Consider the following 23,890-nt stretch of genomic DNA (forward strand, 5'->3'; position numbering starts at 1 on the left):
AGGCACCAGGAATGCAGAGGGAGTCAGAAGAATTCATTCCAACCTAGGAAGGAAACAAGACAAAATGCACAACCAGCTGTTGCAATGCAGGGGGAGGCTTGGCTAAGGTGCAAACAGAATCCTCCTGCTCCAGGTGGAAGTCCAGCATTCTGCAGCATAGAAGAGGGGAAATCTAAGTTGAGCCTTGAAGAAGAGTTGGGTATCAGCTATAGAAGGTTAGGAGAGAAATTAGAGGATGTAGTCAGGATTTTGAACAGCTAAGTGGGGAGTGGTGAAAGCTTCTGAGTGCTTGGGGTACACCATATAAACCCCTAGAGATGGGGTGATGCTTTAAAGGGGCTGGGCATAGTAGTCTGAACCTCTTCTAGGGGCAGTGAGAGTTTCATGGGAAATTGACATGGTCAACTGGACACATGAGTGACTTGGAACAGAGGCAGGTGATTATCATCTCTGCTGAGTACCCTCCTCTAGTTCTGGGCAGCCCCACTCTGAGCGGGTGAGCTGAACAGAGGTGGGGAACCAACTTCAGCGCCCAAAGACTAATAGAGTCTCACGCCAATTCTCATGAGATCAAAAGTATAAATGAGCTTATAAAACAGCAATGCAGGGGATAGTCTTTGGATAGCTGTAAGAAGGCAACATGTACTGGGAGCCTAGCTGAGCCAGGAGCCAGGCAGCCCTGGGTTCAAATCCTGACAAAACCATGATGTGGTCTTGGGTAAATTATAATATTTCTCTGAACTTTTTATTACAATGCAAGGACAGCCTCAGATGGTGTTATGAAGATTTAGGTAATGTTTTTAAAGTGCTGGCCAAAGACCTACTAGATGATAAGCGTTACAACCAGCAAGCTGCTGCTCTTTTCTTTTGGCTTGGATTGCAGAATCTGCTTTGGAAGGCCTGTTCCTGTTGAAGGATGTTTTGCTCATTTCCCCTTTGTTTCTCGGCAGGAAAGCTCAGTCTGCAGAAATCACCAATAGCTTGAGAACAAAGTCACAGAACTGTGCTCAGCCAGAACCACATAAGCTGGAGCCTCAGAATGTCACCAGGAAAGCAGCTGCAGAGCAGACGTCAGGGCAAGGACCCAGAACAATACCAACCAAGAGTGACGACAGAGCCCACGTGAGTCTTACCACTGTGCAGAATTCCTCAGTCAGGGAGGCAGAGGCAAGCGGCCACTGACACAGCATGCTCTGGAGCTCAAATACCCCCAACCTTTAAGGTCCTGCCATTCACCTTATATGGGGTGGGGGTAGAGCCTTTTTTTTTTTAACCTTGTACTTCATGAGTAAAGTTAAGCATTACCTTTTCCCCAATGGGGCTGGTACTAAGAAGAAACTCTAGTAAAGTTGGACTTTTTAATATGTTTTTAATTTCCCCCCACATCTACAGCATGGTTTTGTTTGCTTGTTTGTTTTTTTTTTTTGTTTTTCTGTTGTTGTTGTTGTTTTCCTGAGTAAAAGTCACAGAGTAAATAAGGTATGGTCTGTGGGCCAAACAATCCTTGTCATGACTGCACACACATGCGCAAGTATTGTTGCGGTCTAGTAAGACTTTATTCCCAGATACATCAAGGGCAGGACTCAGCCCGTTCCCGAGTTAGATTGCATTCTGAAACATGAACATCTTTTTTGACTTCATGGATTCTGCATAGGATGTAGAATTTTATGCTAAGAACTGGTGCGAATTCTTTTATGGACCAGGTGCTTTAGAAAGCTCAAATATAATTTGCTTCTTGGATTATAGTTTGGAAGAACAATAAACTGCATTACAAAGTACAGTATTCTGCCAGACATTTAATTACACTGTGTATTAACGGGATTTGCTACTGTTTGACTTACATTCATGTCCACGTGGGTTGTACATGACTAGGGCAGCTGCCCGAAGCTCACTTAGAGGCTGGCCCAAGGGGATATGGCTATCTCTGTTCTGCCTACTTCTGAGTCTGATAATATTCTAATCATTAACGTGTCTCTAGGGTTATTATGTGGCAAAGGCAGAGCAGGCTGCAGAGTGTCTCCATTAGCGCTCACAGCACTGTGAGCTAGCTACCGCTTCTCTGTCTATTTTACTTGCTTTTTATGTACTCTGTGCACATGTGAGCACAGGTATATGTGCATGTATGTGAAGGCCAGAAGACACTCCTAGGTGTCATTGTGAAGAAAGCCATTTCCCTCATTTTAGATAGTCTCCCATTAGCTTGAAACTTACCAGTCAGACTAGACTGGGGGCCAGTGAGCAAGACATTCTCAGGCTTCTGCTTCTACAGTGCTGGGATTGCAAGCATGCATTTCCCAACTTCTCTATGGGTTCTGAGGATTGAACTGAAATTCTCCCACTTGTAGAGCAAGTGCTTTACTGACTGAGCCTTCCTGAAATGCCCATCTTTGTTTGTCTTGCAAGTGAGGAGTCTGAGGATAGCCTTGGTTCAGCAACATGCTGAATGTCTCATTCATTCCTAGGTCTTCATGATCCCTAAGTTACTCCTTAATTGTCAGTTCTTTTCCAGAGATTTATTTGTTTGTTTTTATTTTACGTGTATGGGTATCTGTATTTATGTATGGGTGTCATGTGTATATGTTGCCTAAGGAGGCCAGAAGAGGGCGTTTTATCCCCTGGAGCTAGAGTTACAGACAGTTGTGAACTGCCATGATGGTGCTGAGAGCCAAACTCAGGTCCTCTGCAAGAGCAGCCGGTGCTCCTAACTGCCAAGCTGGCTTTCTGGCCCCCTCAACCATTGACCTCGACTAGTGACTGTGTCCTTACTGTGCAGACTATGAAGAAATGCCACCAATACAAGACTTGTAGTCTTTAGTCAAAAGTTCTAAAGTTTTGTTTTTGAGACCTCGCTGAGGTTTTCCCTCCTTAATCAAACGTTCTCATACTCCGTGTGCCCTCAACATGCCTTACACGAAACTCCCCCCGAGCCACTCTGTTTCAAAGACCCCTAAAATGAAGAGCAGTAACAACAGCCAGAGCCCCGAGAAACCCAGGCATGCATGCTTCTATTTGTACTTGAATTACATTGCCAGAGTAATTACATTTTTCAAAACCAGGATGAAAGGTTAAAACAGACACCAAACATCTGCCATGATTAGTCTTGTTGGAACGTGTCATAAGCTCCCCTGGCATGCATGGCGTGGTACAGTCCTGCTCCTCTGTCTGCTGGAGTTGCTAGTGGGCAGTGATGGGGGGGGGGGAAGCACCTAGACTGAAGAAATATGGATGTTGATGAAATTTTTTTTCTTTTTCTCTTTCTGCTCTCCCCATGTTGGGGACGGGGGTCTTGCCAAGTTCTGTTGTAATGTTTGCTGAGGTTCCCTTAGCAGTGGGGTGCTCAGAAAGGCTGCGATCTTTCCATACGGAAGGCAGGCTCCTGTATCATATGTAGAATCCACTTAATGGCATGTTTATATTTTGCTTGTAAACCTTGCCAGTGTAAACTACCGCGTCTGTTATGGGTTGGTATAGCAGCAGAGGGAGACTACTAGTATCTAGGAGAGTTTTGGAGATGGGTAAAGAATATATTTCATACAAATGTGCCAAGTTAATCCCTAACACCTGCCGGGTTGATTCCCTCTCCTTCTCTTTCCCAATAATAGTTTTAACTCACAGACCACAAGGTTAGTATCCCAAGCCTAGTTTAATTACTAATTTCTTTTTTTAAAAAAGCATCAAGATAACAAAGTTGGAGTAAAAATAACCCCTTCCACCAGGAACTTTACTGATGGGGAAGTGTTGAGAGGTTTAGCTAATGTTTAATGTCGAATGGTAATAAGTGCTCTGAGGGAAATTACGGGTTTCCACACATTCCCATTACATCAGGTCCTGGGCCAGGGCTTCCTGAATGACCTTTAGGAGACCTTGAGTGTGAGATGGTAATGAAGGACTCCTGGGGCAACAGTCTTGTGGGGATCAAGCAGAGGGGGAAGAAGTGTGAATGTCTTGTCACACTGGGAGTAGGCAAGGACGGATGGAAAGGGGGATGTCCGTGTTTTACTCTATTTTCGGAAATAATTGGAAATCATCAATGAGTTTTGAACAACTTTGTATTTTGAAGAGAATTCTTCAGTTTTGTATTACCATAAGTGCAGGGACAGGTAGCACAGCCAAGCCTTCCCGTCTAAGGAGTAGGAAGCCAGCAGCATCAGCAGGGCCTCCTGGAAGAGGAGCTGGGGTTTGGGCACAGCGGTAGATGGGGGAAAAGCTTATCTTATTCAGGCTGTCATTTCCTTTCTAACTTCTCCTGACATGTAAACAAGGGAAATACAAGAATTTCTTTTATAAATGAAGAAGTTGATGGTCAAAGATATGTGTACAAATCACAGACTTGCAAGGCCTTGTCTTGCACATCTGTGGGATATCTACCTCAGTCCCTACTCCCATAGTAATTTTGGTATGCTTTTAGACATGACAGAATAATTGTCACCAATCCTCAGACCTTTTCCATGAGATGAGAACCCCTGAGGGAGGAGGCTAGAGTAAGGAGAGTCATCTTATATCTTTCTAAAATGAAATCAGTTGCCCAGTGAAGACTTTCAAGTTTTAGCTGCAGTTTATTCTGTCTCTGGAATGAAAGGATATTGTCTTTAAAATTCCATTGTCTTACCAGGCCTAGAATCTATTATGATGAAAAAGTATCTCCAAATGTGTGTGTATGTATGTGCGTGTGTGTGTGTAAGTGTGTGTAATGTTCACAGTATAAGCATGTGTATGTGTGTGTAATGTTCACGGTATATGCGTGCATGTGTGTATGTGTGTGTGTAATGTTTATGGTATATGCACATGTGTGTGTCTGTATGTGCCCATGCGCCACTGAGGCCAGAGGAGGACCAGGCATGCTGCTGAAATGTTCTCTATCCTATCCCTTTGAGACTCACACGGACGTTGTTTGTCAGCGGCCAGGCTCTAGCCTTTGCTTCTCACTCCCTGTGAGCTTTGCATGGATCATCACAGCTGCCCGGTTCTTCCACATGAGGGTGAGAAATTAAGGGCCTGTGGTAGAGTTTGTTCCTGGGACTGTCTGGGTGAATCCCATAAACTTTCGGGGCCTCTGGTTTTTTATCTATAAAAGTAGGGAAGTAATAGAATATGCATGCCATGAAAACAGAAGGAGAAAAGGGACAGCAAGAGGGGACAAGGGGGGACAGGAGAGAGTAGTAAAGTGGAGAATAAACAAAAGACATAAAAGAGATTTTCATGAGACATGATAATGCCTTGGTGACCCTATTTCTATATATGCGGATTCAAAGACTTAATTCAACTGCTTGTGCTGTTTATCTCCTGGGCTTGGGTACACATCATATGAGAAAATGCATTTCTTTAGAAGTCCCAGTGAGCAGGAGGCTTGTTTTCAGTAGGAACACTGGAAGACTGGCTTGGGCCAGCTGCCCGTGTCCTCCCTGACCCCATGCTTTACTGCCCTGTACTCTCGGCCTGGTTTCCATGACTTCACTCTTTCCCTGAGCGACTGTTCCATGGTTCAGCACATGTAATGGCGAGCCTCAGAGAGCCTATAGGGGAGACATAAAACAAGATCTCCCTCTTCCAGAGTTTAAATTCTACTGGGGAGAAGGGGAGCAGCTAGAAGCCAAGGCAGAGGCAGGGTTTGATCAGGTTTCAGGAGGGAGTGTGCACTGGTTTGGGTATAGGTGGGATAATGGGAGAGGGTGGCGTGCCGACCAGGGCACAAGAGCTGATGGTATTGGTTAGGGGATAATTGGCTCCTGGAGGTGGCTTACACTCCTTCTCTTTCTCTGTGGCCCTTCCAGGGCAATGAAGTCTGTTTTCTGCCTAGAATCTCTCTGGTTTCCCGTCTGCTGTGTTTCTCCGGCTCCCATTGGAGAAAGAGCTCTGTTTTTTAAATATTTATTTATTTATTATGCATACAATATTCTGTCTGTGTGTATGTCTGCAGGCCAGAAGAGGGCACCAGATCCCATTACAGATGGTTGTGAGCCACCATGTGGTTGCTGGGAATTGAACTCAGGACCTTTGGAAGGGCAGGCAATGCTCTTAACCTCTGAGCCATCTCTCCAGCCCCCAAGTTCTCTGTTTTTAACAGCTCATGTGTCCTAAGGGCCAATCTAGGATAATTTCTCCACTTACATCTATCGTTTGTAATTAAAGTCTATGAAGTTCCTCTTCCCATCTAACCCAGGTGCTGGGAATTGCAGTGTGGCTACCTCTAGAGGTCATTCTTTCTATCATGCCCGTAAGAACCGGGCTCGATAGTATATGCCTTCCACTTACCAATCCAAACTTCTAGGTCAAGATGTGTTCCAGAATTAGGATCATCTCAGACTTTTTTACAAGAAATGTGAATACATGGCCCTATATTGGGTCGCATAATTGAGAGCAGGCAATGCAAAATTTTGCAATGGTGCAAGGGTTGTAAACTTACAGTGAACAAAGATTAATTTAAAATCAAATGTCTAATGAATCCAAGGAGCTTCCGGTAGAACTCGCGTTGGTTGTATCTCATGACTTCAGTGAACTTATCATGTGACCACCGTTTTCCCATCGCTGTGTGAGACTGCAGCGGGTACTGCTGGGAATATCTTAACTCAGAATCGACAGTACTGTGTGTTGTGAGTTTCAGCTTTTACTGTACACACAATGATTTTTTGTTGTTGTTCTTTTAGAAACATAATAGTTTAACTCTGGAAAACACAGGCTTTCAGTATTTTCCTATAGCCATCCCTTATGTATAAATTAGCACATCTCTGGACTCTGTTATTAGAATGTTTGATTTTAAAGATTGCAGTTTGAATTGCTCACTTTAGTTTTATAAAAAAAAATTTTGGCTTGGAATTAGAACAGAGTTTTGACTAATTTCTGAAATGGCCCTAATAGTACCCCCTGCCTCTGTATTGTACTATGTGTCGCACTAGGTATTCTCAGTATTGGTGATCATAAAATAGTGTCTAACCCTGAAAAACACTGAAGATGCTCTCCAACCTGAAGAAGCAAATATGCGGCCCATCTTGAACTATTTACTCAAAAAACTCATTAGTGTGCCAGTTTTCTTTTATCTTTAATCATTGGTAAAATCCTATGTGGACCAAAGAACTGTTTCTCTTAGACAGGGGCGATACAATTAAGGAATCTCAGAAGTGATGCTCTTTCTTCCTGTGCCAGGCCTCTGAGCAGATCACAGTGAACTCTTAGGGTTCGTGGGTCCCTGTCACTGAACTGGAGGTGACACTCAGCAGCAGGACTTCACTGTCATCCAACTGGGTTCTGATAGGCCAGTTGGGGACCAGATGCTGTTTCTAGGCAAATACAAATATGCTGAGGGCTTAATAGAAAACAGAGAGAATGAGAGATGAGGCACTGTGTCAACCCCCAACCCAGGGAGTTGGGTGGAAAATACTTAGAGCCCTGCAACTGTGTCGAGCTTCTTGGGGACACTCAATAGGGATAGCTATCTGAATAGTCTCCATATTTCTCCCATTGCCTGGAACAGGAACAGAACAGGAGAATGGCAGACTACATTAATTTTTAAGATAAGACCTTTGTGTTTCTCTGCAATGTGTAGTTTGGGAACTTATTAATATCAGAAAACTGTCTTTGTCCCAAAAAGGAACCTTGGATATGACAATATTTGCTCACTCTTAGAATTTTATCTCTAGAGAATTGTTCTACTAGTTCTGCAGAAATGACCTTCAGAGCCAGCCAGTGATATAGCTAAACAGGGGATTCCAAAACTGGGGTTATATGTCTAAGAGCTACACAAGAGTAGTCCCCCAACATTCCGTCTGGGAAGGGGTAAGGGCCCGTGAGGCTCCACCCATTCCTGAAGGCCCGTAGACAATTACTGGTGGCTGGGGGAAATGGGTGTCATTTTCTTCCTTGGTGTACCCACTGATGCATTGGTTGTTCCTGCTCTAGTTCATCTCTCACCCACATTCATGCAAGTAACTAAATAAACCCTGTGAGTATTCCCTGGCCCCCAGAAGCATCTGGGTTCAAAGAAGTGCAACAAAGCAAAGGAAAAAGAGAAGACCTCTCAGACAGCAGATTACAAACCCGCCAAGGGTCTTCTGTGTCTTATTTTCTTTATCCAAAAGGAGTTAGAGTTAAGAGCTCTTGTCTCTCAGCAGCATGAGGCCCCTCAAGCCATACTATGCACTTTCCCTCCACACGGTCTGAGAGCTACCTACCAGGACACATTCTGCCTGTAAAGACATAACGAAAGCCTCCCACCTAGCCCTTCCTTCCTCTGTATGGCCCTTCCAAACTAAAGGTAAGCATGCTGTCTATCCCGAAAGCAGCAACTATCCAGACTGGAGTTTGACTGTTTGCTCTTATGAAAGCATGCTTCAGAAGTGAAAGGCTAAGGGCTGCAATGCATTTCAGTATTGCTGTTTGTGTAAGATAAAATAGTGGGTGTGTCACATAAAGACAGAGAAAGAACGAATGTGCTAATGTGCTTATCTTTCTAATTCAAGAACCAAGAGAGGAGCTATAATTGGAGTCTAATGCAGTTACCCAAGTACTTTCGATGTAGCTAACAGAATTTAGGATAGTTTACAGAATATATTTTGTATACGACACACAAAATACTAGCACTTTATAAACCATTTAAGCTGTTCTTTTTAAAAAGAGGAAAAAATAAACAAAAAGCATCTGGCATAAGATACTAATGTAAAATAAATTAGGAAAGAGTGAAGGTACACCTCCAGCACAGTGCAAAAATATAGTCTTGAGTGTTGTATGAAGTTGTAACCTGGCTTTCCACAGCTTTGCTTTGTACTCAGCTTTTGGTGACAATATATGTTGTAGGTGTCATTTGCAGTGCTTCGCCCACCCAACTCATTGGTAGAATTGGGATGAAGAAAGAAGAAATATTGTGCCAATAGACCAAAGGTCAAGTTGAACACTTGGAGTCGGTCATTAACTCTCTGGGTCTGGGTTTCCTGATCTCTAAGATGGGGTCTACAGTAGCTATGTGTCGCTGAACTAGTGTGTAAATAAGATACAACATACAGGAAAGTGTTTTACAAACTATCATGCATGATATGAATAGCCATGGTCTACTCTTAATTGTGCTTTCCTCCACCCCACTGATCAAGGCTTCTTGAATAAGTTATGTTTTAAAACCTGGTTATCCCCTCAGCCACAGTTCATTGTTTTATATCTTAACTTAGACAACTTCTTTATCTTTCTTTTAAAACTGCTTCCTAGATGTGAATGAAAGAGCAGCTGGTGTGGGAGGTCCCTCTGTCTATGTGCTGCTTTTATTGGTTAATGAATAAAGAACCTGGCTTGGTCTGACAGAGCAGAACAGAGCTAGGCAAGAAAGACTAAACTGAATGCTGGGAAAAAGGAGGCGGAGTCAGAGAGAGGCTATGTAGCCCAGCCAGAGATAGACGCCAGAACTTTAGGCTGTAAACCACAGCCATGTGGTGATACACAGATTAATAAAAATGAGCGAAATTATATGTAAGTGTTAGTTAATAAGAAGCTAGAGCTAATGGGCTAGAGATTCTGTGTGATTATTTCGGTTCTGGGCAGCCGGGATGAACAAGCAGCCCCCTCCAGCAAACAGCCTTTAAATCGTCGCATCTGAAATGCTTTGCCTTTCCAACACTGCTTAGCAGATTGGATTTTCTGCTGTGTCCATGTTGCTGTGTAGGTCTGTAGGACAGAAGGTGTGAGAGCAGTGGCTGAAGTTCTCCTAATGTAGCCATTCTGTACGTTAATGTACAGATTAAACTAGAAACTAAACAAGATATTTAATTTAAAGGTGTGTTCTTACATCAAATGTCGTGTTAAAGCAGTTAGGTTGAAAGCCTGTGGGTAGTGACCCCCCTGAGGACTGAATAACCCTTTCAAAGAGGCCTCCTAAGACCATTGGAAAGCACAGATATTTACATAATGTTTCATAAAGGTAGCAAAATTGCAGTTATGAAGTAGCAACAAAAAATATTTTATGGTTGGCAGTCACCGTAACACGAAGAACTGAATTAAAGGGTCACAGCATCAGGAAAGTGAGAAGCACTGTGTTAGCGTCTGTTGCACGGTTCAGTTAAAGCGTTCCGTAGACTAAAATGATTTGCTAGAAGAACAAGACAAATGGGGAAAATATTCCTTGGTTTCCATTGTCTTGGAGAGTGTTCTGGCAAGATCTCTTTTTAAGGAGCACGTAGCTATTTTCAGCAATAAAATTGATATCCCACTTTTCACCTTGTTAGTCTACTAGCCTTGGGAAATCTCTCTCTCTCTCTCTCTCTCTCTCTCTCTCTCTCTCTCTCTCTCTCTCTCTCTGTTTCTCTCTCTCTGTTTCTCTCTCTCTCTCTCTCCCTCTTCCCCACTCCTGGTATTTTATAAGCAAAAGGCTAAATCCAAGTGTTCCAAAGCTAAATATTATAGGCATGTATTAAAGTGATGTGGAAGAGGGTGGTTACATCACCGACTGGCCAGGGAGATGAGAGACAGCTCACATCTGCAGCATGTGACTTCACTCTGTCTTGATTAATAACAAAGCTGCATTTCATATCTTTTAGTGATTAAAAAAGCAATTTGTGAATTCATTGTGTATTTGTTCATTCATCCAGTATTTATGAGGCCCTATTAAGCATGGGTTAATGTTCTATTTTCTGTAGAAGACTCTGGAGATGCTGGTCCAAGCTGGCATGGTATTTACCCTTATAGAAGTTATTATTCTAAATATTCTTCTATTACAGAGTATCAGGATTAAGAAGGATAGGAGAATAGGGTAGGTAAAAGTGGAGTCATTTGATTTAAAAAAATTAAGATTTCAGTTTTATATTAACTCATTACTTTTATCTTCATATAAATTCTAGAAAAGCATTCCATTTATTGGAGTCTTCTGATTTAGTTGAAATGAAGAGGCCCTGGCATTTGTCTGATTGTATAACCCTATTTTTAAGTAAAGTGAATGTTAAATGAATGGCTTTGCAAATCAATTTTACAAGTGAATATAATTAGGATAATCCTTCTTGTATGACATCTATTCTCCTGGGGGACTGCAGTTTGCAGCCTTATAATAACTATGGCATCAGCAGCATCAATCTATAACCCAGTTGCTTGTATAGATGAAATTGCTATGCTTCCCAGTCTAATAGCATTTAAAATATACTGTCATCTGTCCAACGCTATGAGCTACACTCCCGGACTTAATTGAGACCTTCATTCTGACTTGGCCTCCAGGAGGCTCTGTTGCTTCTGTTCTTCTTCTCTTTCTATTTCCCTCTTTATCTGGGAAATTTTTGTGTAGCTACCATTGAAGGAATTATTTTTATTTTAGCAGAGGCAAGCAAGAAGCTGATGTGATTGCTTTAACTCCGGCCATAAATTTTTCAAACTCTGTTACATTCCTTTCGGGTAACAGGTGGAAGATGGTAAGGAGGCTGATTGTGTGGGAGAAGACTCTTGCTCCCTCTGGGAGAATGAGTGGAGCAAGTTTTAGCTACAGAAAGGACATGGGCGTGAGTCTCTGCTCTCCTACTTGTTAACAGGTTCCCTAACCACATCGGTGACACTTGACATGAAGGACAAACAATGCTTTGAACCAGAAGTACTTTATAAACCCACATTGTACTGGCACAGGGCACTTTCCCTCAATTTCTCTTACGTAGGAATAAGCGAAGAGAATACTGATCATCTTCAGAGAGGGCCAGTACCATCTCCAAGCAGCTCATTTTCCCTCTGAGTGCTTAAGAGGCAGGCACATTTCTGAGATTGTCTCCCTCTTATGCAGGCATCATAAGCCATCATGTTTGAGCCTGTGAAGCTGCATGGTTCTTAATAAAGAAGTCTCTTGGATGCGCAGTTTTCAGCCTAGTGCATTATACACAGTGAATTTTCTGGGCTGGTAAAATCTGTATTGGTGTATCCTAGTGGAAATGCTTTATGCAAGTCTGAAGTCCGTTATTTTACTTCGAAACTTTGAGACATGTCAAACCTTGGGTCACCTTGAAAAGCAGGATTTTTATAAACATGGTTTGGAAAGCTTACAGCATGGCTTCAATGTATAAAAGTCTTTGGGTAGAGTTATTCAGCGCTGGAGTGGTTATTAAAATTCAGTTCCGTACTAAAGTAAGTCTACTTGAGATCCAATGTGTGCACCTTGCTTTTGAAAACCAATCCTAAAATTTCAAAGACAAAGAAACCTACAGCACTCTGAGCACATCGTTAGGTGGTATTCATGACCATAGGGCTCTCTTTGGTCTCTGGCATACTTTCCGCGGCTGACACCATCTGGCACATTGTGTATGCCTAGCTCTCGGTTATTTCAAGAATATTAACAACCCTGCCATTTCTGATAAATTCAAAACCAGTGAGTAGGTTGAAAATGCTAGTGAAAGAAGAAACAGGAAAAGTTTAAGGTAAACTTGTAAAAGTGCGCGCTGGGAAGGCAATGCTGTGTGTGCACTGGATAAGGGGCTCTAGAGGGCCAAGGTTCCATACAGGGGATTGAAAGTGTTACCCATACAGGTAGCATCGCTGAGCAAGGAGTGAAATCTGGTGCAATGCACACACTGAGGAATAAGCAGGTCACTGTCAGATGTCTGGTAGCTGACTGCTAGTTCAGGAAACACTGAAGGGTCTGGGAGTTCAATAGCTGGGAGTACTGATGGCGTCTCTGACAAAATGTTGGTTCAAAAATATCTGTTTGATGAATGGGTGAGTCAACTTAAGAGTCAGGCTGTGATGACATGTGGCTTTAGAGAATTTTCAAAACTCGAAATATAAACGGGTCAAGTCCTGATTTTAAGAGTACAGCTAAGCACATTGGGAGCATCATCTGTATCCCTGAGGAGGGATCAAGGTGGGATGCCTATCCTACCTCCTAGCTTTCAACATAAGAAACTGACCCTGTTTGGAACACAATGCTCCATTGATCTTAAATCAACGAGGAAAGGGAACCTGTCTCCAAGTTCACATCTATGAGGACAGAAAGAATTCAAACATTTTCAGAGTCATCTGAGCCGGTTGAAGAGACAACTCTAACTTACTTGTTTGTGATGAGGGAACTGGTCTCAGGACTCTATTTCAATGCTGAGCAGCTGAACGTTCCTTGAGAATACTAAAATGAGGGGAAATGGGCTAAGTGGGGATTGAAACCCTGTCTGATTCTTCTGTTTTCAAGGCATAAGCATAAATGATCTTTTGGCCTGCATCTGGTTTGCCTGTGGCTACAATGTCAGCAGCACAGAAAACAGACATTAGCATAAGCCAGTGTGTGTTCCTGCACAACCCAGAGACAGTTTCTTCACCTGAAAATGAGTTCTGTCATCAAAGATATTGTCCAAAGTCAAAGCAGTACTAAGTCACTAATAAAGACTGTACCACTGTTGACATTCAAGTGGCCAGCAAGCCATTGTAAAGTTAGTAAAATTCAACACCCACCAGGAGCAAAATGAAATCTCAGTAGAAAGCTTGAAATGTGCCATGAGTATATAATGGTCCATTTTATCTACTAAGACAGTGAAACCTTAAAAAAAATAGACCCAAGATGTATCTCTCTCTCTCTCTCTCTCTCTCTCTCTCTCACACACACACACACACACACACACACACACACACAGTTACTTTTCCTTTTTTTTCCCTAGCATTCCAGGATGGTTGTTTGTTCTCAATAGGACTGAGCCCTACCTGTTGACATGTAGAAGACATCCAAGTTGCAGGGCATCAGGGGAATGAGACATACCAAACCATCAGCTCCTGGCTTTGGGTCATTTGTTCATCTGTGTGCTCTACTGAGTGGAAACAGTGCTTTTATGTGTTTTTGGCTCAGGAACTTGGTGCCAATGGGAAGAGAGACTTGCTGGCTCCAGATCTGTGGGAACATGGATAGATCAGCTTCTGGAATTACTTCACACTTCTAAACACTATTTTAAAAAAAGAGTGTGTGTTTTTAATTTTTAGCCACAATACGTTTTTCCCAAGATGCATTCAGCAAAAGTTGGCAGTCTCCATCAATCATATGCAGGCATACGGATTCCACCAGGTAAAATGGATTTGCATTCTGTCTTCAGGGGGCTAGATGCATAGCCATTTCCACTAATGTTCCACAAATTAGTTCATTAGGATCACACAGACATGAAATTAGGCAGCAGAATGTGAGATCTGCCTTGAGAGCCACAGGCACAGCCATTCGTCTTTCCCCATTTATCTTGAGTTGGGAGCATCTTGGATGCCATGCAATGAACAGATGCCAAGATGTATCTGCTGAACCTCTCACTGCAGAGCCAAAGCAGCGGCGGCATCCCCAGCGGCTGCGAACACCCAGGGAAGACTGTTTCTAGAGTGACAAATGGCCTCCCAAGCTTGGCATCAACTGTGATTCCTGCTCAAGTGGCTCATGGGCTTCCTGTCTCTGTGAGCCTCACTGCTGGGGATGAACAGAAGCTTCTGCTGCCAGCGTCCATTGAGCTGAGAGCTTCTTTGGGCCTGAGACTGCTTTTCCATCCACCCAGACATGACCTTGTCCGTAAAGAACAAGCCATACCGTGGTTTCTCTATTGGCACAGAGGCTGTGCTTTGATCTACTGCTGGTTCAGCATGCAACTGTGGCTCTGCAGCTATCGGCCTGCTTCTCTGACAGCCACCAGGCCACTCAGGTTCTGGCCTGATGGGAATTCTGTTTTTGAAGGCCCCAGCTATGTTGCTGCTGCCGAATATAGGTTTTAATTAAATCTCTATCATTCTGTTTATCAATAAGACTCTGGAGTCAGAGGCTGGGGTGAAAACCTGCTAGCTCATATATCTTGACTGGCAACTAGCTGACCTCTTTTAGCTGGCTGCCTTCCAAAAGCCAGTGTGCTTCTGCTCTGCCAAAACAAAAAGACACATGCCACACAAAGTCCCGCCCTACTTCTTCCTGTGCATCCGTCTATCATCTTACAGGCACCCTCTGGCTCTCTATGATAATTTTCTGTCAACTTGTTGCTAACTCGGCTTCCTAAACCAAGGTTGATTTTATTTAATTAATGCAAACTCAAACTAAGGGTTCACAGTGTGATCAAATAACCCCCAACATCCTATTTTTGCCACAATATTAGATTGCTATCAGATCACAGGCTGTTCACAATAAATTAGGAATAGATTGTGGTAGGACTTGACACATAATAAGTCTGAAAATTAATGGTAAAACACAAACCCAAGAAGAGAAGTTTGTGGGTTTTTTATTTTCTTTTAATTTAAATAACATTTTTTCATTTATTTTACATACCAACCAGTTTCTCCTTCCATCTTTCCTCTCCTGTCCCCATCCACTCCTCCTCCACATGGGCTTGCACAAAGCATGGCTCATCAAGTTGAGGCAGCACCAAGCTCCTCCCTTCCATGCAGGCAGGACCAGGTAATCTATCATGGGAAACAGGTTACCAAAAGTCAGCTAAGTGCCAGGGACAGGTCCTGCTTTCACCATTAGAAGCATTACTAAGAGACCAAACTACATGATTACCACACATGTGCAGAGGGCCTATGTTGGTCCAGCATCCATGAGCCCCTGTGAGCTCAGGTCAGCTGTCTCTGTGGGTTCCCCCATCATGACTCCTCTGGCTGGTACAATTTCTCCTTTCTTTTTTCTGTAAGGAAGGAGCTCAACACAGTGCTTATATGTGTATCTCTGCCGCTGTCTCCATCAGCTCTATCCCTTAACTGATGGCAATTAAGGAAGTTACCAGCCTGCTTACAGTAGATGGCCAGTCAAGCATCTTCTCTGCCATTGCTCAGAGTCTTAGTTGGGGTCATCCTTGTGGGTTCCTGGAGGGTTTAAAGTGTTTTCTAATAGATCCACACCCAAGAATGGGCTTTTGAAGAGGCTGCCTAGACATTCCTGTGGGCCAAGTGAGCTACTCCTTAGCTCTTCTTTAGTGACACCCATCCATGGGGACAGCTCTGGAACATCAAGAACTGATGTTAAATTCAGGACTGGAAGAATGGAAAGAGTTCTTGCTTGCTGTGCAAACACAAGGACTGGAGTTTGGATCCCAGCATTCATATAAGAAGTTGGGAGTCACACACACACACACACACACACACACACACACACACACAAACACACACACACAATGAATAAAGCTTTGAAAAGAAATAATGTTGTATTTTTGGAATGTTAGTCCTTGTGTGTGTTGACAGTGGAAGGCAGTCTCTATCCTACATCTATGGATTCAATCAACCATGCATCACAAGTATGCAAAAACACTGCATTTGTTTTGGCCATGTTTAATAAATATTAATAAAATGTTTACCTTATATTATGATAGGTGATTTGATGTAAATACAAGGAAGTACATAGGCTAACTGCAAGCATTGTGCGTCCTTATACGAGAGACCTAAGTATCTGGAGATTCTCAGTTTTGTCATTGAGGTCCTAGACACATGCAGGGAATCAGAGGGAGAATTTCCAGCACCACTGTCCCTAATTACATCGTATCAGCCATATATTCATTAAACAAATATGTTCTGGTTGCCTGCTATGTGCGTGAAAATTGAAGACATATTTTATGATAAAATTAGACAAAATTTCTTCCCTTCCGGAGCTTATGTTCTGTAGAGTGGGGTGAAAAAAAGATAAATGTATCTGTGAAGTCTGGTGATCATAAGAAATGTGGAGAAAATAAGGCAGAATGTAGAGGCTGGAGGATGCTGGGAGGTGGTGGTGGTTGGAGAAGACCATTCTGAGGAGGTGATGCTGGAGTAGAGCTCTGGAGAGGCAGTGTGGGTGGATGAGAGGGAAGTGTGGTCCAGGCAAAGGGAATTCTGGGCCCAAAGACACGGAGGAGAAGGCATGCTTGACATGGTCAAAGCATGATGGCAGGGAGTTTGTAGTAGGAGGCTGCTTGTTCACTCCTGGCTGCCCAGAAATAATCTCTCAGAAACTGTATCATTTAAATCACTGCTTGACCTTTTAGCTCTAGCTTCTTATTGGGTAACTCTTACATCTTAATTTAACTCATTTCTATTAATCTGTGTAGTGCCATGTGGCTGTGGCTTACCACGTAAAGTTTCATCTGGCATCTGTCACTGAAGAGGCTCCATGGCTTCTCCCTGATTCTGCCTTTTTTCTCCCAGCATTCAGTTTAGTTTTCCCCACCTAGCTCTGTTCTGCCCTGCTATAGGCTCGAAGCAGTTTCTTTATTAGCCAATGGTATTCACAGCATAGAGAGGGAAATCCCTCATCACCAGCTGGGGAGAATGAATGAGAAGGTCACCACCCCCAGATTCCATAGAACTAAAGTGATGACCGAAGGCTTGGCCTCTGAGACATTAGCTTAGAAAGACTTCTTTACTTTTCTGGCTTCTTTGAATAAACAGAAAGGCCAGGGCCAGATCCCACCTGCAATTAACTTGTGAGGCTGATTCATTTTATCTTTTCCCCCACTGTGCCATATAATTACACTGTAGAGAAGAAAGGATTGAGTTTACTAAAAATAGCATCTCAGACATCTGATTATCTCCCATCAAGTCAGTACTCTCTGTGTCATTTTCTCAATATTTTTCCTTCAGTGGATTAACTTTTGAAAAGTCTTGGTAAACAATGACCTGGGCAGGGGCACTGGGGGTTGGCTGGAGTGAATCCTATGCTCCTGAAAAGGACCCGAGTTTGATTCCCACCAACCACCGACATCATGCAGCTCCCAACCTCCTCAGACTCCAAGGACTTCAATATCCTTTCCTGTCCCACAGGGCACCTGCATACATGGGTGCACACACATACACATAAATAAAAGTAAAATACATTGTCCATCTTCTTGTTCCTACTGAGCATCAGAGTGCATGAACCTCCTGATTTGGTGTCATGATTGTGTTTTGAGGTTATTTAAAAATAAATACAGGGCCTTGGGAGGTAGCTCAGTTGGTAAACTGCTTGCTATGCGATTATGAGGTTCTGAATACTGATCCCTGGGTAAAAACGTGAGTGCAGTCATGCATGCCTATAATCTCAGAACTAGGGAGGCAGAGACTGGTCGATAGCTGGGGCTTGCTGGCCAGTCAGACCTAGACAATCAAGGAGCTCCACGCTCAGTGAAAGAACTAGTCTCAAAAAGTAGATGGGGAAAATGATTAAAGAACACACTTGATATTAAAAAAGAGCCTGCAGATGTGCTCTCACTCCTACGCAGATGAACCACCCACATAGAAATGCACGGAGGGGCACAGAGACAGGAACAAGAGGCAGAGAGATTCAATCGATGCAAATGCATGCATTGCACAGCTGGCTCCTCTGCTAAGACAGTCCATCGAGGAGGGAGGAGAAAGGGAGGATGCAGGATGGCAAAGTTCAGAGAAGCTACAAGTACTGCTCCTGCACCCAAAGTTAGATGTAGTGGGTTTTTGTTTCTGTTTTAACAAGTAAAGCGTGCCTGAAGATCAGAATGCAGAACTAAGCCACTAGAAGCCAGGCAATGGTGACACACAGCTTTAATCCCAGGACTCGGGGGACAGAGGCAGAGGGATCTCTGTTAGTTCAAGGCCACCCTGGGCTACATGAAATGGATCCAGTCTAAAGGAGATCCCAGCTCTTGGGATCGCAGCACTAGGGAGGTGGAGACGGGAATGTAAAGGCTGGGTAAGAGGAATATAAGGCTGGAGGAGAGAGTTCTCTGCAGTCTGAAGCATGGTGGAGATGGTTGCAGTCTGAGGCAGCAGTCGGAAGCAGTCAGGTTCCTACCACCGTCAGATAAGCAGGAAATAACCGGTGGGGTGGAGGAAACTTGTCAGTGGCTCTGCCTGCAAGCTGGGCCAATGATTCCAGGGGTGGAGCTTCTATGAGCGGTCACTGCGCTGGGGTAGGCTTGGTGATGCGTTTGCCTTTCCGTTGTCTGTGCTCCTGTGAGTGTCCCAGCACCCTAAATGTTTCCTCAGTCCGGACTTGGGGAGAATGTGGCTTTCCTAGCTTGCTCTCATCTCCTTGGGAAAAGTTGTGCCAAATGAACAGAGTTCCTCTTTCAAGAGTTTTTGTTTTTCTTTCTGTTCAAGTTTGAAAATCACGAGCAATACCTTTATGTACTTCAGGCTCGTAAATGGCTTCAGTAAAAGAAGGTAAATTTTAGTAGTCACTTCAGAAACCAAAAGCTGTTCTTTGGATTTTATAAAACACTGTGCCACAAGCAATAGGCACTTGGCTCCAGGCAGGAAAACGGTGTAAGGGAAAAGTACAGATAGAAGATGTGCTCTAAGTTAGTTAAACAGAGTATGAGAGTGTGGCCTCCTGGAAGGTGGCCTATGGTCCCTACAGTTTGAGAGTGTGGCCTCCTGGAAGGTGGCCTATGGTTCCTACAGTTTGAGAGTGTGACCTCCTGGAAGGTGGTTTATGGTCCCTACAGTTTGAGAGTGTGGCCTCCTTGAAGGTGGCTTATGGTTTCTACAGTTTGAGAGTGTGGCCTCCTGGAAGGTGGCTTATGGTCCCTACAGTTTGAGTATATGACTGCCTGGAAGGTGGTTTATGGTCCCTACAGTTTGAGAGTGTGACTACTTGGATGGTGGTTTACGGTCCCTACCGTGATCAAATCCCAGGTTCCCATCAGGATTTCCATGATAATCGTGGTAAAATTCTTTCATGGATCTTTGGAGATAGTGTGGTGTGTGCGCTATATCTATCTGGGAGAGGGTGCACTTGCCAATATACGAACATGTAGAGATCCAAGGAAGGCACTAGAGTCTTCCTCTATGGCTTTGCACACTGTTGGAGCCTTGGTCTCGCACTGAACCTAGGACATGCTGTTTGCCCCCAGCGTCCGCCTGTATCTACCCTGCCAGCACTAGGGTTCCAGGCACCTGCCCCCAGGCCCAGCCGCTACATGGATACTGGGGATTGAAACGCAGGTCCTCAAGCACTTGAATCCACCTTTGTAGCTGGAGAGTCATCAATGCCATGTCTGTGATCCTCCTCCTCTTCTCCTGCTCATTCTGTGGCACATGCTAGGCAAAGCCAGGAGTAGCGCTTTCAGAAAGCTGGTCTAGGCCCGAGCTGTGTCCGTGACCCTCTTTTAATTTTGAGACATGCTCTTCCAAAATTGTGTTGAACTTGAACTCACTCTGTAGTGTATTTCCCTCTTTCTTTCTTTCTTTCTTTCTTTCTTTCTTTCTTTCTTTCTTTCTTTCTTTCTTTCTTTCTTTTTAGATTTATTTATTAAACAAACTGTTCTGTCTGCATGTGTCATATGCCTGCAGGCCAGAAGAGGGCACCAAATCTCATTACAGATGGTTGTGAGCCACTGTGTAGTTGCTAGGAATTGGACTCGGGATCTTTGAAAGAGCAGACAATGCTCTCTGAGCCACCTCTCTGATCTTTGTATTTCCCTTTTCAAAGGTGATGTGTGTGTGTGTGTGTGTGTGTGTGTGTGTGTGTTTAAGAAAAGAAAAATCATCTCATTCCCTTTTCGAGTACCCCAAATTACACATCACATTCTTTTATTTGGATGCACGGTTGGAGAACATTTAGGCCCCGCTCAGCAGAGATTGCTCTTGGGAGGCTGTTAGCTACATCAGGTCAGTCCACGCGGTTTTTTTCACTTCAGTGTCCCATCTGGGGAAGGACTACTTGGAAAGGTCTTATGTGTGGTGCATTGTGCTAGGCACTCCTAAAACATGGATGTTCAGTAACTCTATGTAGTGTGCTTTCACTTCTGGGGAAACAGCCCATGGGAAGGTCAGGAGCAGAGTCTAGAGTCCCACACTGAGGTAGCTGAAGCGCTTGCTTCAGGCATTGCTGACACCAAGAACCTCCTGAGTGGGTCAGGGACAGTTAACAGAGCCAGGGTGGGTGCCTTCTGTCCTCGTGAAGACACTGCCATTCAATCACTACTTCCCACCTCTGTTTTTATTTTCAGACTAAAGAACCCATAAAGAAAAAAGAAGATGAGGAAATAAAGCAAACAGAGGATGAGAAAACCAAGCAGATATACAAGAGCTGGAAGGAGGATTCCGAGTGGCAGGCATCGTGTGAGTACCGGGGGTCTCAGAAGCAGCATCCAGGCTCTCAGCTGGACCTTCCACTTAGATGACTCATCCGAGAGGGACGGAAATGCATCCTTGAGAAGTGTCTTTCCACGGAGTCATCACTCAGGTTATCAGGAGGTGACAATTACTCAGAGGCTTGAGTAGCAGAATGGCTTTCTAGTCATCTCCATATCATGAACTCATGTTTCGGTACAGTGGAAATGTATGTAGCTGTGAAATTATCCCAGGAGGACTGCTCAACGACATTAAGATATGTCTCTTTCTAGGAGAAGAGAATTGTAAATAGTATAAAGTGCTACTGTTTTAAAATTCTACATGATGAAGGCGAGAGCAGGGTGATTATTTACATATTATTTACACATGAACTTTGATTTCCTTTGAGAAGCTGGATTTTAAATTATTCATTTGAATTTTACTCCTTGTTTTTCTGTTTTGGTTTTCTTCCCAAGTTCTCCATAGTTCTTATTTTTGAGAGTAGTTTCTTCTTTTAACTTCTGGGGAACACTATGATATGCCCACCATACAACTTTAATACAGTGTATGCAGGATTGACATGTGGGATATAGAGGCATCAGTGTCGTGACTCCCTGCCTCTGACCCAACATCGACTCTCTTTTGAGTTTGGACTGCTAGGGCCGGACCAGAAAGACGGGACAGGCAGAGATGGCCAACTGGGGCCTAAGAGTGCATTAGTCTTCACTTGGCATCTGCAGAGAAGACTCGACTGTTTGATAGTTGCTTGATACAGGGAGACAGAGCCTAAGCAGCATGATTTTCAGGCTGCTAAGAATCCTGAATTGATCTGCAGTTCCATTACTGCTAAAAAATTTGTGAAACAAAAGTATTTGTAAGATTTAATCTGTGGCCTTTTTGTGCTAAGCACTGAAACTCTGGCATGATAAAATGTTTTTAGTATGTCTTCAATGTCAAATATGACAATATTTCACCCATGATTCCTGATATTTAAAAAAAAACCTCAATGAAAATGGTTATTGCATAAAAAAACAACAACAAAACAAAACCCCAAATTTTGAAGTTGGGCAGTAGTGATACATGCCTTTAACCCCAGTATTTGGGAAGTGTGTTTGAGGTCAGCCTGATCTACAGAGCAAGTTCTAGAACAGCCAAAGCTACACAGAGAAACCCTGTCATGAAAAAAAAAAAGAAAATAATTATTGCATTGTACACTAATCTTTAACACTATATGGCTAAAACATGACAACCCCCTCTATTTTAGAAAGTTATTAGTGTTCAAAGGCATACTGGGAAGAGTTTGTGTATTTGCTAAGGTGCTCTGAAATTATCCACAGCATGTTTGTGGGTAATAATTTTTTACTTTCTGTCTTTTTGGCCTATTCGTGTTCAGTTAAGCCTGTGGTGGGCTCTGGATCTGACAAGCTGTTCTTTTCCTAGCCCACCTGATGTGGAGAAGTCCTGCCTTCCTAGTCTCTGCTGGAGACTTGGGATACACTACTTCCTGACCGTGCGTGTATCAGGGATGTGCTGACTTGGGATACATGACATCCTGACCATGCGTGTATCAGGGATGTGCTGACTTGGGATGCACTGCATCCTGACTGTGCATGGATCAGGGATGTTCTGACTTGGGATGCACTACATCCTGACCGTGTTTATATCACAGATGTGGTTCTGGCCTCTGTGTTCCGAGTCTCTCTGACCAGGTCTCACACTTATTCCTGCTAAGTGAATTAACAGTCCTGCTACGTACTTTCCATTTCCACTACGCTCCTCTTTTGTCTTTCTTTCCTCCCCTCCTCTGAAAGTCTTCAGTTCCTAAATGCAGAAAAGATGATGCAGATAGGAAAGCCTCAGCCAGCCTATGAGAACCTTCAAAGGCGATACTAGGTACAGGGAGTGATTGTTTGTACAAGCACAAAGCCAGTCTGCCAGGAGTCTTCCCAGAGAACCACTGTGAAGGGCTGAATCTCCTGTCTGTGACTCTGAGTGTGACCTTCGGCAAGTCTGATGGACTTTCTCGGATACTGTTCTCTTTCTAGTGCGAAAATCCAAGGCAGCTGATGAGAAGAGACGCTCCTTAGCTAAGCAAGCACGGGAAGACTACAAGAGGCTTTCCCAAAGGGGAAGGAGCGGAGAGGGGATGCAGAACCCTCTGGCTGGTCCACAGAAGCCCAGAAGACCCCCTCTTCCCCCGAAGCCCCAGTTTTTCCACCCACTACGAAACTCTCCACAGTCTTTAGGGTAAGAAGCCACACGAATGGCTTTCATCGTAAGCACCCGGATGCGCTGATTAAAACGTTATCTTGGGACAGGAGGGCTGGCTTCCTGCTTAGGTCAATGAAGGCTCGCCTCTAACCCTGTTTTCTTCCCTGGAAGATTTCCACAATGGCTATAATTAGAACTCCACCCCAGGGTGAAGATGTCTAGTTAGATGATTTCCTGTTTACCACCTACACCCTGTGGCTACAAGCTAACAGGAAAGAGAAACAGGAGCCTGGAAGGTGGGCAGACGTATGATGCTCAACATTGCCTCTAGTGGTCAAAAAAAGAAAGCCCTTGCAAGCAGGTGGACTCTCCACATCCCTGGGACTGCTTTTTATTGCTGAAGAGTCAGGGTTTGATGGCAGTTCTCGTTCTAAGATGCAGAGTCAAGGCCATATTTTCAGAATTTTGAAATGCTCCATCTTGGAACCAAGTCTTTATTCTGTGGTGAAAGTACCTTTACCTCTTAGGCACAACGCATATCGGCACAAAAAGAATACCTGGAATAAAACCCTATCCCTTGTGTTTCCTGTCTATCAGATTCTTTTTTAAATGACTACTGATTGTTATTCTAATGTTTATTTGTTTGCATATAGTAGGGATCAAACCCAGGGCCTCCCACATGTCAGGCAAGCACTGAACCCCTGAGCTATGTCTCCAGCCTTAATATTTCAGTATTTAGAAAGAAATGTTTAAGATCAATTAT

General features: G+C 43.6%; 1 protein-coding gene across 2 annotated transcripts in view; it reads left to right on the forward strand.

Annotated features, from left to right (window-relative positions):
- Nucleotides 1-23,890, forward strand: part of Sh2d4a (SH2 domain containing 4A) — a 56,133-nt gene that overhangs the window by 13,077 nt on the left and 19,166 nt on the right. For both annotated transcript variants that reach the window (XM_075986915.1, XM_075986916.1), the window contains exons 4-6: nt 951-1,122; nt 20,814-20,925; nt 22,962-23,163. In XM_075986915.1, the coding sequence (XP_075843030.1) occupies nt 951-1,122; nt 20,814-20,925; nt 22,962-23,163 (486 nt within the window). The remainder of the gene's footprint in view (nt 1-950; nt 1,123-20,813; nt 20,926-22,961; nt 23,164-23,890) is intronic.

Source organism: Microtus pennsylvanicus, chromosome 9 (genome assembly GCF_037038515.1).
Source record: "Microtus pennsylvanicus isolate mMicPen1 chromosome 9, mMicPen1.hap1, whole genome shotgun sequence".
In the NCBI taxonomy this organism is placed as follows: domain Eukaryota; kingdom Metazoa; phylum Chordata; class Mammalia; order Rodentia; family Cricetidae; genus Microtus; species Microtus pennsylvanicus.